Raw genomic sequence first — 15,669 nt, forward strand, 5'->3', positions numbered from 1 at the left:
ATCAATCAGTGGAAATGTTCATCCACAAACAACCTGAGTGCTGGTTTATCGAATACATACAAACAAGAGAAAAAGCGTTGGAAAATGAAAACTGTTTTTTAAACTTTCTTTTGATTTATTTTATTTAAGTTTACAATTTTCAACGATCATAAATTTGTGTTTGGTTATTAAGTTTTTTTACAAGGGTAAGTACATTTTTCTTGATGACAGTTTTAAATCCTACATTTCACTCAGAGGTGGTAGTTTTTTTTTTTATCTCCATCTCAAGGCAAAAGTTCTAAATGCATGTTAAAAAACACGAAGATCTTCTAAACGTTTAGTTTCAGTTGGCTGCAAACAACCTACGTAAATCGGAAAAAAATAACGTAAGCCTTACATTTCAACTGTACACATGAAAGTTATACGAACGTTTTAATGGAAGACTAATCCAAAACTTACCTCCAAATTAACGAGTAAAACTGTATATACAGACATTTTAAAACAAGTATAACCTAAGTCTTAGTCATGAGCACAAGTCACCAGTATATTCCGAAAAAATGGGCAATCCAAATCCCTATTGAAACTAATAAATAAACACCACACGTATGGCTTTTGGGTCAAATGTACAAATATATTTTAAAACACATAATATTAGAACTTTAATTTTAAATATTAATGGTAGGTTTCCACAATGATTTTAAGAGAAGCAAGGAAAACGTGAAATTAATGCGGAAAATAAAAACAAGAGAGAATCCCCAAAAGCCACGGCACTTAAAATTATTTTAGTCTGGATTGGAGTAAATTAATATACGATCCTTTTTTCTTTTTAATTAGCTATATTTTTTTTTTTTTGCACTAGTGGCGCGCTTATACCCAATTAAATTTTATTACTCATTAGGATCTCTACCAGCCTACCATAAAATTGAAATTCTTTTTGGCAGAATTAGAGTAAATGGTCTATGAGACCTTGGGCAAAGTCAAATGTACCAATCGAAATAATTTGACTTCCTGAATCCAAAAGTGTAATCAAATTTCAAATCGATCAAGAGATGAAGAGCCGTTCTATGAGCCATAATGCCTCGGCTAAAAATTGAAACAAAATAATTTCTCTCATCTTCTTAATTAAGGGTATAGAAAGCTATGTCGATATCTCGAAAACTTAATATTTTATTTCCAATTAATAAATAAAAATATATTTTTTTAAATGAGTAATTATTTATATGCGATTTTTGAGGCAACTTCTGTAAATATATTTAAAAACAATGATAATATAAATATTTATTTCTAAGCAATAAGTCTAAACAGACGTTTAAAAATCTAATGTAATCCTTAAATAAATTAAAATTTAGAAATAAATTAATAAAGTCTTCATTTCCAACTAATGATAAATAGTATGTGGCATAGTGGTTAGCTTGCCGGGCTGCGGATCCACAGGTTCGACTAATATTAAAACCAGAAAATGCTGGTGAACATGCGTTTCTTTTTTCAGCTGTGTAGACTTTAAAAATTGAAAGTAAAACCTGCTATTCGTTTAAGAATGGCCGAATAACAAACTGCTGGCTGGTTGATCTGTTTTTGGTCAGCAGTTTGACATTAAATATATTAACGTCCGAACCCCAAGAATATGTGATCTAGCCGTTTAGCCATCGTGTCGTATAACTCTCCACTCACGTTCAAAATATCAATGTCAATCTAACTGATGCGAAGAAATTTATACAAAATGATTTATAGAAACATTAACATATATTTCTGACCAGTGATTGAGCGTCTATACAAAATACTACGACGCAAAATTATTTTGAGTTTTTCTATTAAATCAATAAGCCTGAACGACCATTATAAAACCAAAATAATCTAAGCCTTTAAACAAACCTGAGCTCAGCGAGAGAAGGCGAAAGTTTATGGGTACTGATCCCCGCCTTTGTTGGTACCTCGCGGTATTTAAGAATCCATCGGTGGTAACTGAAAATGTACCACTACTGCACACAGCGTGGTTAAGGGTGTCGGTAACTGAAGATTGGAAAAGCCATTCCGGATAGCCCGAGGAGTCGAGAGAGCACGACTGCCGAAGTAGTTTAACCCGTTGTTTATATGTGCACTGTTCTGGAGATTTCTCCTGAGCTTTTGAGTGCCAAAATCCTGAGAAGAGTTCCAGTCCTCCGGAGCGGCGACGAGAAAGGCCTTGAAATTCAGGATGACGAGAACTGATTATCATTCCCTGTTGCCCTCTGCTGGATCCTGCGTTCAATCCCTGAAACGTTAAGCGATTACCTGTGGGGCACAAAAGCACTTGCAAGATTTCCCCCACTGATTTTCTCCTACAAACCAAGTTCTCTGAACGAGCCTCCATCTCTAATTTCTGAAGCGGTTCCATTTCAAAAGCAGGTCGCGGGTGCGTAGGACTCAGTGCAGGCTTCAAACGGCTCATGAGAGGAACGTCCACGGGTAGGGAGCCTCGTCTTCTGGCTAATTGTTTTATAGATGGCAGAATGCTGGGAAGGAAGACATCTTGAGTTTCTGAGTTGAAGCTCCCTTCTTGATCATCAAAGAAGGCCCCTCGACTGGTGAAACTACGATGAATCGTTCCTGGCTGAACAGAACTATTTCTTCTCGTGCTGCAGGTGGTTCCAGTGCTGGTTGGAGCAGTGCTAGAGCCATCGTTTTCCGATTCCGAAGATGGTACGACAAGCAAGTTGTCGAGTAATCCGAAACTATGACGTCGAATTAGTTCTTTTTGTAGATATTGTCTACTGTAGCGACGGTTCTCGTCTTGTTTGTTTTTCAAGTTTGAAGAGAACGAATCGGGAAGAAAACCTTGAATATAAAATTACATTTGGATGTATAATACAATCGTATGTAAACTATACATAAGAAATAAGAAATTGTATTTTTATTTCAGAAAAAAAAAGGCTAGCTTCATATTCTTTTAACGATTCGTGCGCTTCATAAAGTAAATGTAAAGTCATTTAACAGAATGTTCTCTTTTTCACGATAGTGTTTGCTGTTCGATACAATTGAAGAGGAAATTCTCCAGTCAAAATTTCATAAATCAGTATGTTTAATGGTTTTAGACTCTCTACATGTAAAAACATTATTGCATTGCATACAATACTGACAAGTTTGTACACAAAAAATAGACCAATCAAAAGTTCTGATTGGGTTTTATTGCCTTACTCGTTCTAAATTTTGTGGAAGAATACTGTAAGTAATCGAGTAATGTTTCGTAGTTTTTCTCCTATATAAAAACAACGATAGTTTTGTTATCACTATTTTAATACCTTAACTGTTTTGAATGACAACTCGTTATTTAAAAATCGAGGAAAAATGTTTTTTCAAGAGCTATGAACTGATTGTTCAGCCAACTGAATAAACAGCAAAAGACAAATAGAAAGAAACAAAGAACCAAGTGTAATGTTTGACAAATAGGTAATTGTGTGAAAACCTGAGTTTTAAATTGTATAATTAAAATAGCAAAACAACAACAACATTATTAGGAGAATTAAATCGCGATATGAAAATATTTCAGAAAGAATACCTACCTATTACAGGTTCAGCTGGAATGGACCAACGGCGACCAAATGGTGAAGCGAGTGGACGTTCCTTCAAGTCATCGTAAGATTCACTCAGATCCTGGAATTCAGAGAGAGCGCTTCTCGTGACGACTACGGGAGCCGAACCTCTGCGAGAAGTCAGTCGAGAATTAGTTGAAGATAAACTATTCGTTGACACCCTGAGAGATGGGGCTGGAGAATCAAAGTCCTTACTAGGAGGTTCTGGACGTTCCTCCGATAAACTTCGACTAACGTGGGTGGACCAAGACGTCTGTTTCATGCGTGTGGTGAATTCTGTATTACGATGTCCACCTTCCTTAAAAACATAGCTTTCATCTCTTTGTTGAGCTAACCGAGCAGCACCAAGCCGAACAGTGGCGCTATTATGTTCACAACCTAGGAGGTTCAAGTATTGGTCACTAGTGTCTACAGAATTCCTACTACTGCTATCTTCTGACTGGTGCGAAGTCCAGTCGTTTTCTCTACATATACTACGTGCAGAATTACAAGTTATTATTTGATTACTACCCTGGTTTCTCGAAATTAAACTAGAATCTGATTGTCTAAAATATTCAGTTTGTTGAGCATTTTTTATAGCAGGTACAGGAGATTTAGGTGATGGGGTCCTTGTACAGCAACCATTGCTGCAATCAAGAACTGTGGCTTCATCTTCACCTCCTGAATCTCCCAAATCATCACGTTTTTCATCAGACACTTCCTCTTTTGTAAAACCAGCGACACCTTTTCCTGGAGAGCAACTTATCTGCTGAGCACACATCTGTTGAGGCACTCTCTCTTCTGATGTTCTGCTTCTCCTTCTAGAAATTTCTATCATTTCTGATCCTACATCTAAATCTTCTCCTATCTTTTCAGTCTTTATATCCTCAAGTTTTTCATTTGGTTTTCCAAGGCAAGAGATCGACAGATGCTGAAATGACGGTTCTCTCTTCCCTTCTGCTAACATCTGAAACCTGTCAAGGTACATTGAACCAATACCAGCTGAAAGTGTAGCTATACTTGTTCTAGGCTGGAGTAACCTCGATGCGGTGGTTCCTTCAGAAAGCATGCACAGATTAGGGCTAGGAACTCGAAATGACGTCAATGACGATGATCCGTTGTTACTCTTCCTGCGATACGCGAGAGCTCGAGGAGCACGTGTTTGACGGTTTGTATCTGTTGGTAGAATAGACACGATCTTTTCAGGCATACTGTACCGTCTTCTCTGGAAGGTCCCAAGAGCTTCTCCCAAGAAGAAGCTTTCACTAAGCAAACTTCCACATTCGTCAAGCGTATCCTCTTCGTCTGATGCTAATGGTGCGAACTCTTCCATGGCCATTGCAGCTACTCCAATAAACGTACTTGTCTCTTCTTTATCACATAATTCCTTCTCGAGGACTTTCTCCCATTCAGCCTGGTTGTATCTCAGGTTCTTCACTAACTGGTTTGACAGGGTTGTGTTCATGAACTGGTCCCAAATTTCAAACAAAGGAGACACCACAAAGGAGAAAAAATCTGAAACCCAGAAAAGAAATAACATACTTCGTAATCTTATGTTTTGATAATAATAATACTAAAAGTCTTATAAACACTGACATTTGTAAGCCTAAAAGATATATTAGGTTTTCATTCAAAGGAAGAAACTACTTCACACATTATTTTCCTGTTGTCAAGAATATTTCCTGTAATGAAACAAACTACACGTAGTTGATTGTGGGAAATGCTCGTATGGTCACATTTTTTTTCGGATACATGTTTGAAACATTGACGTTAAAGATTAATTAATAACGGTAGAATAATCAAAGCTGGCCTGAGGACGAGGCTACTGAGACAACTGCTGAGTCGATTGCATGTTTCTAGTATCCAAACACGAGACAATGATCTAGGGTACTCACTCAAGCTTGGCTGCCTCCTCAGGTCGGACCTGGATAGAACTGTTTCATTGTAGTTAAACTAATAAAGAACTGACATTCGATTACATATGGAAAATTAGTATAAAGTGATTTAAATAAAAACGTAATATCGATCTTTATTGAATATCGTCCTACCCAAATCAGTTGATATTTTTAAAGATCATTAGCAGACATTACGATTTTATATTTACGGTTCCAGTGATTTTGTTGGGCTAACTACTGCACATTTTTGGACAAGCATTAGTGTTGATATTATTGGTATGAAGGTTCAGATTTGTGCTCCTTTCTTAAATATGATAATGAATTGTTGGACAGAGGATGGTTACTAGAATGATATTTGGAATGGAACGGTTGTCATACGAGGACAGATTAGAATCATGTTTTTAAAGAGAAATATAGTTGCAGGGATATCTAATTAAGGTGTATAAGATTGTTATAGGAGTTAATAGTGCTGATGCGTTATTATTATTATTTTTTTTTTACATAATGGTGAGAAAGTAGGGGACGCAAATATAAACTGTCGCAGGATGGGAGTCATCTTCAGCTAAGGGCCCGGCATGGCCAGGTGGGTTAAGGCGTGCGACTCGTAATCTGAGGGTCGCGGATTCGCATCTCCGTCGCGCTAAACATGCTCGCCCTTTCAGCCGTGGTGGCGTTATAATGTAACGTTCAATCACACTATTCGTTGGTAAAAGAGTAGCCCAAGAGTTGGCGGTGGGTGATGATGACTAGCTGCCTTCCCTCTAGTCTTACACTGCAAAATTAGGGACGGCTAGCGCAGATAGCCCTTGAGTAGCTTTGCGCGAAATTAAAAAACAAACAAAACAATACAAGAGGTCATATTGTTGCCATGATCAACAGCCTAATTTCTTTTTTAATGTTAATAAAAATTTGCCAGTCTGAATTCTTGGTTAACTACGGCTTAACAATAAAGGAAATAAAACTGAACGCAGGAAGAAAGCTTTTCCTCCATTTCCGCTCATTCTAATGTTTTACACTCACCTGTTTGTATCCTAGCAACAGAGGTCCTTGTACGATCACACATAGGTGTTACAGGAAGACCGAGTTCTCGTTCGATATCACCTGGTTTCGAAATACAAATTTTCTCAGTCGTGTGTATTAACGTAACTATTTCAGTATTCAAAATTATGTCGAAACTATGTTATCAGAAACAAAAGTAAAATATTTATGTAAAACGATTAAAACACTGGTGTAGTGCTTCCCGCTAGTATAGCGGTTAGTCTACGGATTTACAACGCTAAAATCTGGGGTTCGATTACCCTCGGTGGGCTCAGCAGATAACCCGATGTGGCTTTGCTAAATAAAAACACACACACATACTGGTGTAGTTGAGATACCTGCTGATGAAAACCACACGTACCGTGTTTCTCCGAAAATAAGACAGGGCTTATATTAATTTTCACTCCAAAATATGACACTAGGGCTTATTTTCGGGGGATGTCTTATTTTGATATATTAAAAAAATGAAGTTACAAAGTAAAACTATTAAACTAACCATTTAAAATAAACTATTATTAAACTATTAAACTAACTGATTAATACTTAAACAAACTAATTAACTAACTATTAAACTAATTAATAAATTAATTTTTTAATTTCTTTCCTCTTCCTGCCACTCTTAACTAGGGCTTATTTTAAGGGTAGGGCTTATATTAAAACTATCCCCAAAAATCACACTAGGTCTTATTTTATGGGTAGGTCTTATTATCGGAGAAACACGGTAGCTAGCGGCTAGCATGCCGGACTCTACACCTGAGTGTCCAACATCAATGTCCATAAAATAAAAAAAAAGACGCTAGACTTTTCGGAGCTGTGTGTGTTATAAGGGTGACAGTTAAATAAAACTATTTGATTAGAGTAGGCCGGCGGCGGTTGCTGTTGATGAGCTCTATGTTTTGTAGATTCAAAGTTATGATTGGCTAGTGCTAATAGCCCTTATACAATTTTACACGAATATTTCAGAAATTCCATACACACTTTCCCGGCGGAATTATAAGTCGTCCAGACGTTTGAGGAGTTGTCAAGATTGTAGAGTTGTCTTAAGTAAATTATCTTACAGTTATCATGTGTAAGAAATAAGGTATTAAATTAGAACTTTGTTCAATTAATATCATTATTTTATTTCCATCTTGTGATTTTATAATAATGATTAACAGATAATAACTAGTCTTACCCTGGCGGTAAAACTCCTGGCACACCTGAAAACTCCATTGTTGGCTTATAGCCCACGGACGACATGGATTGCAGAGGTCAGCACATTTCAATCCCAACTGTAAGGAAAATGTAATAATGTTATTATTTTACGTGAATAAAATAGATCGATTTTTATCACTTATAATTAAAAACCCGGCAGTTTTTCTGTGCACTTCAAGAGAAAATAAAATCTTATAGGCTATTAACGAAACAGTCTCAAACTGTTACATAATGATAAAAATTTAAAGCTTTGTACAACAATTTGGAATGAATAATAAGTTTTAATTAATATTATAAGTGTCTTTATAAAACGAAGACTCGTACCACATTAAAACTGAAAGAAAGTCATTTGAGAAAAATGTAAGCAATTATATAACATACGATATACAGTTATCAAGTAAGAATATTCTGAATTCGTTTATTTTGAGATACCACTGATATAACAGTGAAGGAATAGAATGAACGTTAACATTCGTTAGTCTTAACTTTGTCTTCCTTCAGCAGTTTTATTTTTAGAATATTTAAACGTGAGGGAAATCTGAAATGATCTAAAACTGTCCGTTTACTGAATTCACTTCCTGTACATCTCAGTAGGTTTTTTGTTGACGTTGTTAATATAAGAATTCAAAACTGATACAAAATGTGATCGTTTTTTTGTGTTTTGAAGGTGCTGAAGTTCTCTCTGTACAAATGACATCGTGTTGTCAAAAGCTGTTTCACTGTACAAATGACATCGTGTTGTCAAAAGCTGTTTTACTGTACAAATGATATCGCGTTGTCAAAAGCGGTTTTACTGTACAAATGACATTGTGTTGTCAAAAGCGGTTTTACTGTACAAATGACATCGTGTTGTCAAAAGCGGTTTTACAAGCAACGATCTTTAAAGCAATGATGGTGTATGGATTAGCAAAATTAAGATACCAGAGTATGGATTAGTAGAAGTAAGGCAGGGAAATATGGATTAGTAAAAGTAAGACAGAGAGTAAGCATTAGCTACAGTAAGACATGGGAGTATAGGTTAGCAGAAGTAAGACAGAAGAGTATGGATTAGCAGAAGTAAGATATGAGAGTATGGATTAATAGAAATAAGGCATAGTCGTACGGATTAGTAGAAGTAAGTCATGTGAGTAAGGATTAGTAGAAGTAAGTCATGTGAGTAAGGATTAGTAGAAGTAAGTCAGGAGTAAGGATTAATAGAAGTCATAGGAGTAAGGATTAGTAGAAGTCATAGGAGTAAGGATTAGTAGAAGTCATGGGAGTAAGGATTAGTAGAAGTAAGTCATGAGTAAGGATTAGTAGAAGTAAGTCATGTGAGTAAGGATTAGTAGAAGTAAGTCATGTATGATTAGTAGAAGTAGAAGTAAGTCATGTATGTATTATTAGTAGAAATAGTCATAAGAGTAAGGATTAGTAGTCAGTAGAATGGTAGGATGTAAGGATAAATAGAAGTAGATGTAGTATGATTAGTAGAAGTAAGTCATGTAAGGATTAGTAGAAGTAAGTCATGTAAGGATTAGTAGAAGTAAGTCATAGGAGTAAGGATTAGTAAAAGTAAGTCATGTGAGTAAGGATTAGTAGAAGTAAGTCATGTAAGGATTAGTAGAAGTAAGTCATGTGAGTAAGGATTAGTAGAAGTAAGTCATGTGAGGATTAGTAGAAGTAAGTCATGTGAGTAAGGATTAGTAGAAGTAAGTCATGTAAGGATTAGTAGAAGTAAGTCATGTGAGTAAGGATTAGTAGAAGTCAGTCATGTGAGTAAGGATTAGTAGAAGTAAGTCATGTAAGGATTAGAAGTAAGTCATGTGAGTAAGGATTAGTAGAAGTAAGTCATGGGAGTATAGGTTGCAGATGTAAGACTGAGGATTATGGATTAGCTGAAGTAAGTCATTGGAGTAAGGATCACTAGAAGTAAGACTGAGGAGCATGGATAAGCTGAAGTAAGTCATGGGAGTAAGGATTAGCTGAAGTAATACAGGGGAACATGGTTCCATTTTCGTTTCTCTATTAATTTCTTCTAACGTTTCTTTTAACACACACACTACGACGTTTTTCTTACTCTTACCTGTAAAATAAAATGTCTGAACTCTTTCTTTGATAAATCGGGTGAACCTTCTTCCATGTATTTCTGTAAAAAAAAGGAATCGAAACTAAAAGATATAATTACACTATAAATCTGTTTACCTTTTGAGTATCACAGTAAATGATTGGAAACAAGCTAATGTCTTATATCAAACTTAAGAAACCCGCAGACATGAAAGATAAAACAGAAAACACAAGTTTTTATGCCTTTTAAAGAAGGGCAAACGGTAATAACACAACAGCACTAGTAATGTATAAATAATTAAAGAATTATGAAAACCGATTCAACAGGATAAGTGAAAAGGCGAAGCAGTTTTAGTCTTTCCGTTTCAGAATAACAAGTCTAGCCTCTCGGAATTAGTTGGACTTTTTATATGTTTTGTTAATAATTTATACATTATTATGGTGATGTGTCATTTGCGCTTTTTAAGCCCCCTAGTGGCACGGCGGTATGGCTGCGGAGTTACAATGCTAGAAACCGAGCTTCGATACCTGCGATAAGCAGACAACTACCGTGGCAAGTCCGAACGATTATAATGTTAACAACCAGGTTTTGATAGTCGTGGCGGGAACATCACAGATATACATTGTTTAGGTTTGTACTTGACGATGAATAAATAAATAAGTACATATTTAAAATTTATTATAGTTTTAAAGACAAGAAACGCGTCTTTAAATTTTATTTGAAGTTTGATTTTGAGCATACTAATTATATAAAAAAACCATAAAATAACAACACATTTCCATGTAACAAAAATTAGTCACGTAATATTACTTCAGAAATTCTACAGAAGCAAGTTTTAAAAATAAAATGTGCTAAGGGTATAAACGAAAAAAGAACAATAACCAATCAAAGAGTGGGTCTCATCTGTACTGTTCACCAGCAATATTTGCAATCCTGTAAATAATTAAGGCCCTCACTCTGGAAGCACGCACTGATTGGCTGCCTCAGGGTAATGGATCCAGTCATTGCCACCAGAAAGCATGGCGTATCTCGTCTTCGAATACGAAGACATTATAGTACCAAAAGTTGCCACTAGAAGACAGGTTGTTAAGGGCGAGATACTGAACGCCATGACAGGCAGCTATAATTAGTACAGTCGATGTCTTATTATGTCAGTAATTAATCATTAATTAATCAAATTATTTAAATTAAATAACAACAAAAAGGCGCTTAAAATTTACTCGTGAAATCCTTTATAATTAATTGAATCAATCATAACGAACTCGCTCTAAAAATAAAGCTTAACACAAATTCATCAGTTAGTTAACAGTCGACTAAAAGGACGATATTCTAATTATTAAACAAGTGTTTAACGATTTTCAGTGATATAATAAAACGTTAAAAACATTATTTCACGTAGCGTTATAATTCGACGGTCAATCCCACTTTTCGTTGGTAAAAGAGTAGCCCAAGAGTTGGCGGTGGGCGGTGATGACTAGCTGCCTTCCCTCTAGTCTTACACTGCTAAATTAGGGACGGCTAGCACAGATAGCCCTCGAGTGGCTTTGTGCGAAATTCCAAAACAAACAAACAAATCTATGTATTTACAATATATTTATTGTTTACAGGAAAGCATTTATTAAAACAAAAGTCAATTATAACACACTGATGCTATCTATGTATTTACAATATACTTTAAATGGATAGTTCACTGTAAATATGTAGTGACGAATATCAGTTAAATATTTATTTAAACTGTATATTTCTAAAATTTGATTAACAATCATGAAACATTATCGCTGTCTATGTAAGTTCATCACATAGTTATACAAGACACTGACTGTATGTTCTCAGTATATGATGGGTTAGAGTACAGTTACTGCATACTATGTCCAGCATACAGACTGTATCACTCACTTTAGAACAATATTTCAGAATGATAGATTGATTCTACTTATATATGTGAAACTTCAGTATTACTTTAGTCATCTCATCATGTTTAGAAACATTTTTGTAATATATTAAATAAACAATTCAAATCATTGACAATGACTAATTTTGGTTTATCTAATACCAGTTATAAGTTTACCACACTTTTTAAACCGCAGACACTGCCAATCAGTGTCATAACAATTATACACTGAACGTATTAATTGTCTAAAATATCTTGGAGAACACCAATCCCTATGTTAATTATACAAAAGACACACTCATTTTTATGTCATTTGTGGGGATTCATTATAAAAATAATAAATGTTCATAAAACATTGAAACCAGCTCTTAGAGCCATACAAACTCGAACCTTCAAAGATGATCAAGTTATCACACCCACATACGTATGATGCCAATGAAGGATGATTGGCTCATTATCTCAACACGTCATCATCGGTTTGATTGGTTTGGTTTATTTTGAATTTCGAGCAAAGCTACACGAGGAATATCTGCGCTAGCTTTCCCTAATTTAGCAGTATAAGACTAGAAGGAAGGCAGCTATTCATCAGCACCTGCCGCCAATTCTTGGGCTACGCTTTTACCAACAAATAGTGGGATTGATCATCACATAATATCCTCTCATAACTGAGAGAGTGAGCATGTTTGATGGGATGTGGATTTCCATCCGTCAGCTATTGTGAAATAGACTTGGTCATTGTATTCCTATAGTTTTTCCAAACCTTTATATTTCTTAACCAAGCCTGGATTACACTGCACAACAATTTTTTTTGAAAAGTTTTGCTTCCTGAAAACTCTGAGAAATAGACAGTTAACTGTTTACTGACAATAACACATTTATTTGCGTTTATGTTTCTAATATGCTATTAAGTTCAACATAATTAAAAGTGTTTTAGTTGCCCTGATATCGTTTTTCCATTGTAGCAATGTGCTAGTGAAACTGAAAATATCGATGAAACGGTACGTGATGGACAAGTTTGGATGTAATTTTCGTAATCAGCAGCCAAACATCTACAAGAAACACCTAACACTTTGTTGTGCAGTAATATCAAAACTGTCACGCTTTATTTCTTTTAACTGGTGTCAGACTCTGTTCTACTTCTACATTCCAACACAATCTATGCTTACTTTGTATCTTTACTAGGCTTGGTCAACTCAGAACTGACCATTGTCATTCTAACCAGATGGTTTTTTTCTGGCTTTTATATTTTCAAGCCAATCAGTTGTCTTCAGTGAACCAGACTTCATAAACTGCGCTGAGGTAAAGACTGGTGACGTAAGGATACCTAAGATACTGTAAAATAATGCTTGACATGCCTAGTATTTCTTCCTACAATAACTCTCTATATGCATGTAAAGTATTGTTAAACAGTGTCAAGGTTTGAAACCAGATAGCAGTTTGTTAGTTCTATAATAGAATCTCGTCCCTAACAACTCGTCCTATTGTGGCAAATTTTCGAACAATGTCGATTTCATCTTCGATGACATCTCACACACACACTGGGGTAATAATTGGAACAATGACTTCGCCATCTTTGAGGACATTGCCTTCTTCTTAGCTAATCAGCGGGCCCAAAATGAAGGGCTTACTACTATTTTATAGGTTTTTAAGAATCTGATATCCGCGAACTGATAAATTATTAATCTAAAAAAAAAACCAACAAGACACTAAACAAATAGAACTAGAAACTACGAGAAATATTTCTTCAATTACATAATAATTTACTTAATTTTCCAATATAGTGTAGATGTTGAAGTTTGTTACACTTAATTTCAGTATATTTCACTTTCAAATAATAACATACTAACGTTATTATGTCCTTAAATTTAAAGTTACTTTAATTGTGATGGTATGTTAGACTATGTCGCACACAATGTCTGTGAACTTGTATGGCTCCTAGATCTATGGTTGAGTAAAAATAAAGATTTCCATGGAAATGGAAATAAACAAGAGTGAAATTATTTAGTTCGAGTTCCTGTGGCCATCCTCAGCTATTTTAAGTGTTAGAATGACATTTGGGGATTCATGCTGTGTCAGGTTGACATTTGGAGATTCATGCTGTTTCCTTCTTAAAGGGAAAGAAAACTGTCATTATAACAATTAATACAGTGGCTTTTTGTTTGTTTGTTTGTTTGTTTTTGAATTTCGTGCAAAGCTACTCGAGGGCTATCTTCGCTAGCCGTCCCTAAGTTATCAGTGTAAGACTAGAGGGAAGGTAGCTAGTCATCACAACCCACCGCCAACTCTTGGGCTACTCTTTTACCAATGAATAGTGGGATTGACCGTCACATTATAACGCACTCACGGTTGAAAGGGCGAACATGTTTGGTGCGATCGGCATTCGAACTTGCGACCCTCAGATTACGAGTCAAACGCCTTAACCCACCTGGCCATGCCGGGCCACTTTTCACACTAAAGGGCGAGTAATAATGAACTGTCATATCATTTTTTCTGAAACTTGTTCATAACAAACTCGAGTTTGTGAGTCATGGTTTAACAGCTGCAGTATTGCACCTGTTTATGGAATAAATCACCAAGTTATTAGAATTCAATTAAAACCTTCGCTTAATATACAGGTGTTTGTAGTGGCAACGTTGAAATAACAAAACAACATACAATACCATTAGAAACGTAGGGTTGAAACTAAGTTGTTAGAAAAGAAAGCTCAGTAGGAAAAACTAGAGAAAAATCATATGTCGTCAGTTTTTCATAACAGACACCATTTGTCACTGATAACTGTGATAAGATATGCGTTTCTTTTAAGACATTCCTACCCACATCAGCAGTGTAAATGTTTGCACATGCTTGTTGACTTGTGACCTACTTTTGTCTACGTCTTGGGCAGAATTATTCTCTTATCTTAGCTACAAAAAATGTGGAAAATAATAAGATAACTGAGGTGCACATATCAACTTTGATATATATTTTTTCTTTTGAAAATAAACACTTCTTGTCACGTGACCGTAATTAAAAAAAAAAGCTGCTTGAAGGAAATCTTAGATAAATATGTAGACACTGACGTCTTTTGTTTGCATTATAAGTTTCCTCTTTATTGATTACATATTAATGATATTGCTTTTTAGGGTCCACTCGATAACAGTGTTTGATAAAATTCAGAAGGGAGATCTTCAGTTCGTATATAGTTTGTTAACGATTCTTACAGTTCAGTGACTTCTGTAATACATATAATATTCTTGTTCCATACAAAACCTAAGCCTACAAATGTGTATTTGTTTTGAACTTCGCGCAAAACCAGCTTCACGACTGCTATCTGCGCCAGCCGTCCTAAACTTAGCAGTGCAATACGAATAGTGGGATTGATCGTTACAGTTTAACGCTTCCATGGCTGAAAAGGCGAGCATATTTGGTGTGATGGGGATTCTAACCCGCGATCCTCAGATTACGCGTCGAGCGCCCTAACCACAGGCTGTGGTTGTTGAAAAGCACAAGCCTACACAATTGATTATCCCTACTCTGGTCTGCCCACCGCGCTATAAGCCCTGAAACCTAATCCCCAAAGAGGCCCTACATCTGCAACAGAATGTATATCGTATTTTATTTCTGAAGAAACAATTTAAAGCTAACCGCAATCTTACGTAACGTTGTCTGGCAGAGACTGATTGAAAACCAAACTTACCTTAAAACGAGATAGGAACTCTTGCTGACGAGCTATGTCAGTCGCTAGAATTAAGGATCTCATCTGACATTCCACGTCATCACTGAGAAACAACAACAAAAAAAAAAGGTATATAATATCATATATATGATTACACGTGTTTTTGCTTAAAAATATAAATTGTTGAGGTTCAAACTCATAACTGCAATCAATCGTCAGTTATCAAAAATGTTTCGTGTTACAATATTAGAAGGTTATTTATGAATGTTTATTTAGGCTTAAGATCACATCCTCCAAACATCTCATTGAAAGTATGATGACAGCTATTGGTCAAGCAGTAATATATTAATGTAGTCCTGACCCTTTACAGTGAATATACAATTATCAAGTAATTTGTAAGATAAGAAGACCGAAATTATTATTAG

The 15,669-nt window shown here is 35.6% G+C and overlaps 1 protein-coding gene across 1 annotated transcript in view; it reads right to left on the reverse strand.

Annotated features, from left to right (window-relative positions):
* Positions 1-15,669, reverse strand: part of LOC143228408 (uncharacterized) — a 75,007-nt gene that overhangs the window by 5,021 nt on the left and 54,317 nt on the right. Inside the window, exons 8-13 of the mRNA XM_076459674.1 lie at positions 15,266-15,347; positions 9,717-9,779; positions 7,635-7,731; positions 6,443-6,523; positions 3,519-5,042; positions 1,852-2,793 (exon numbers count right to left, since the gene is read on the reverse strand). Coding sequence (XP_076315789.1) covers positions 1,852-2,793; positions 3,519-5,042; positions 6,443-6,523; positions 7,635-7,731; positions 9,717-9,779; positions 15,266-15,347 — 2,789 coding nt within the window. The remainder of the gene's footprint in view (positions 1-1,851; positions 2,794-3,518; positions 5,043-6,442; positions 6,524-7,634; positions 7,732-9,716; positions 9,780-15,265; positions 15,348-15,669) is intronic.

This window comes from Tachypleus tridentatus, chromosome 10 (assembly GCF_004210375.1).
Source record: "Tachypleus tridentatus isolate NWPU-2018 chromosome 10, ASM421037v1, whole genome shotgun sequence".
NCBI lineage: Eukaryota > Metazoa > Arthropoda > Merostomata > Xiphosura > Limulidae > Tachypleus > Tachypleus tridentatus.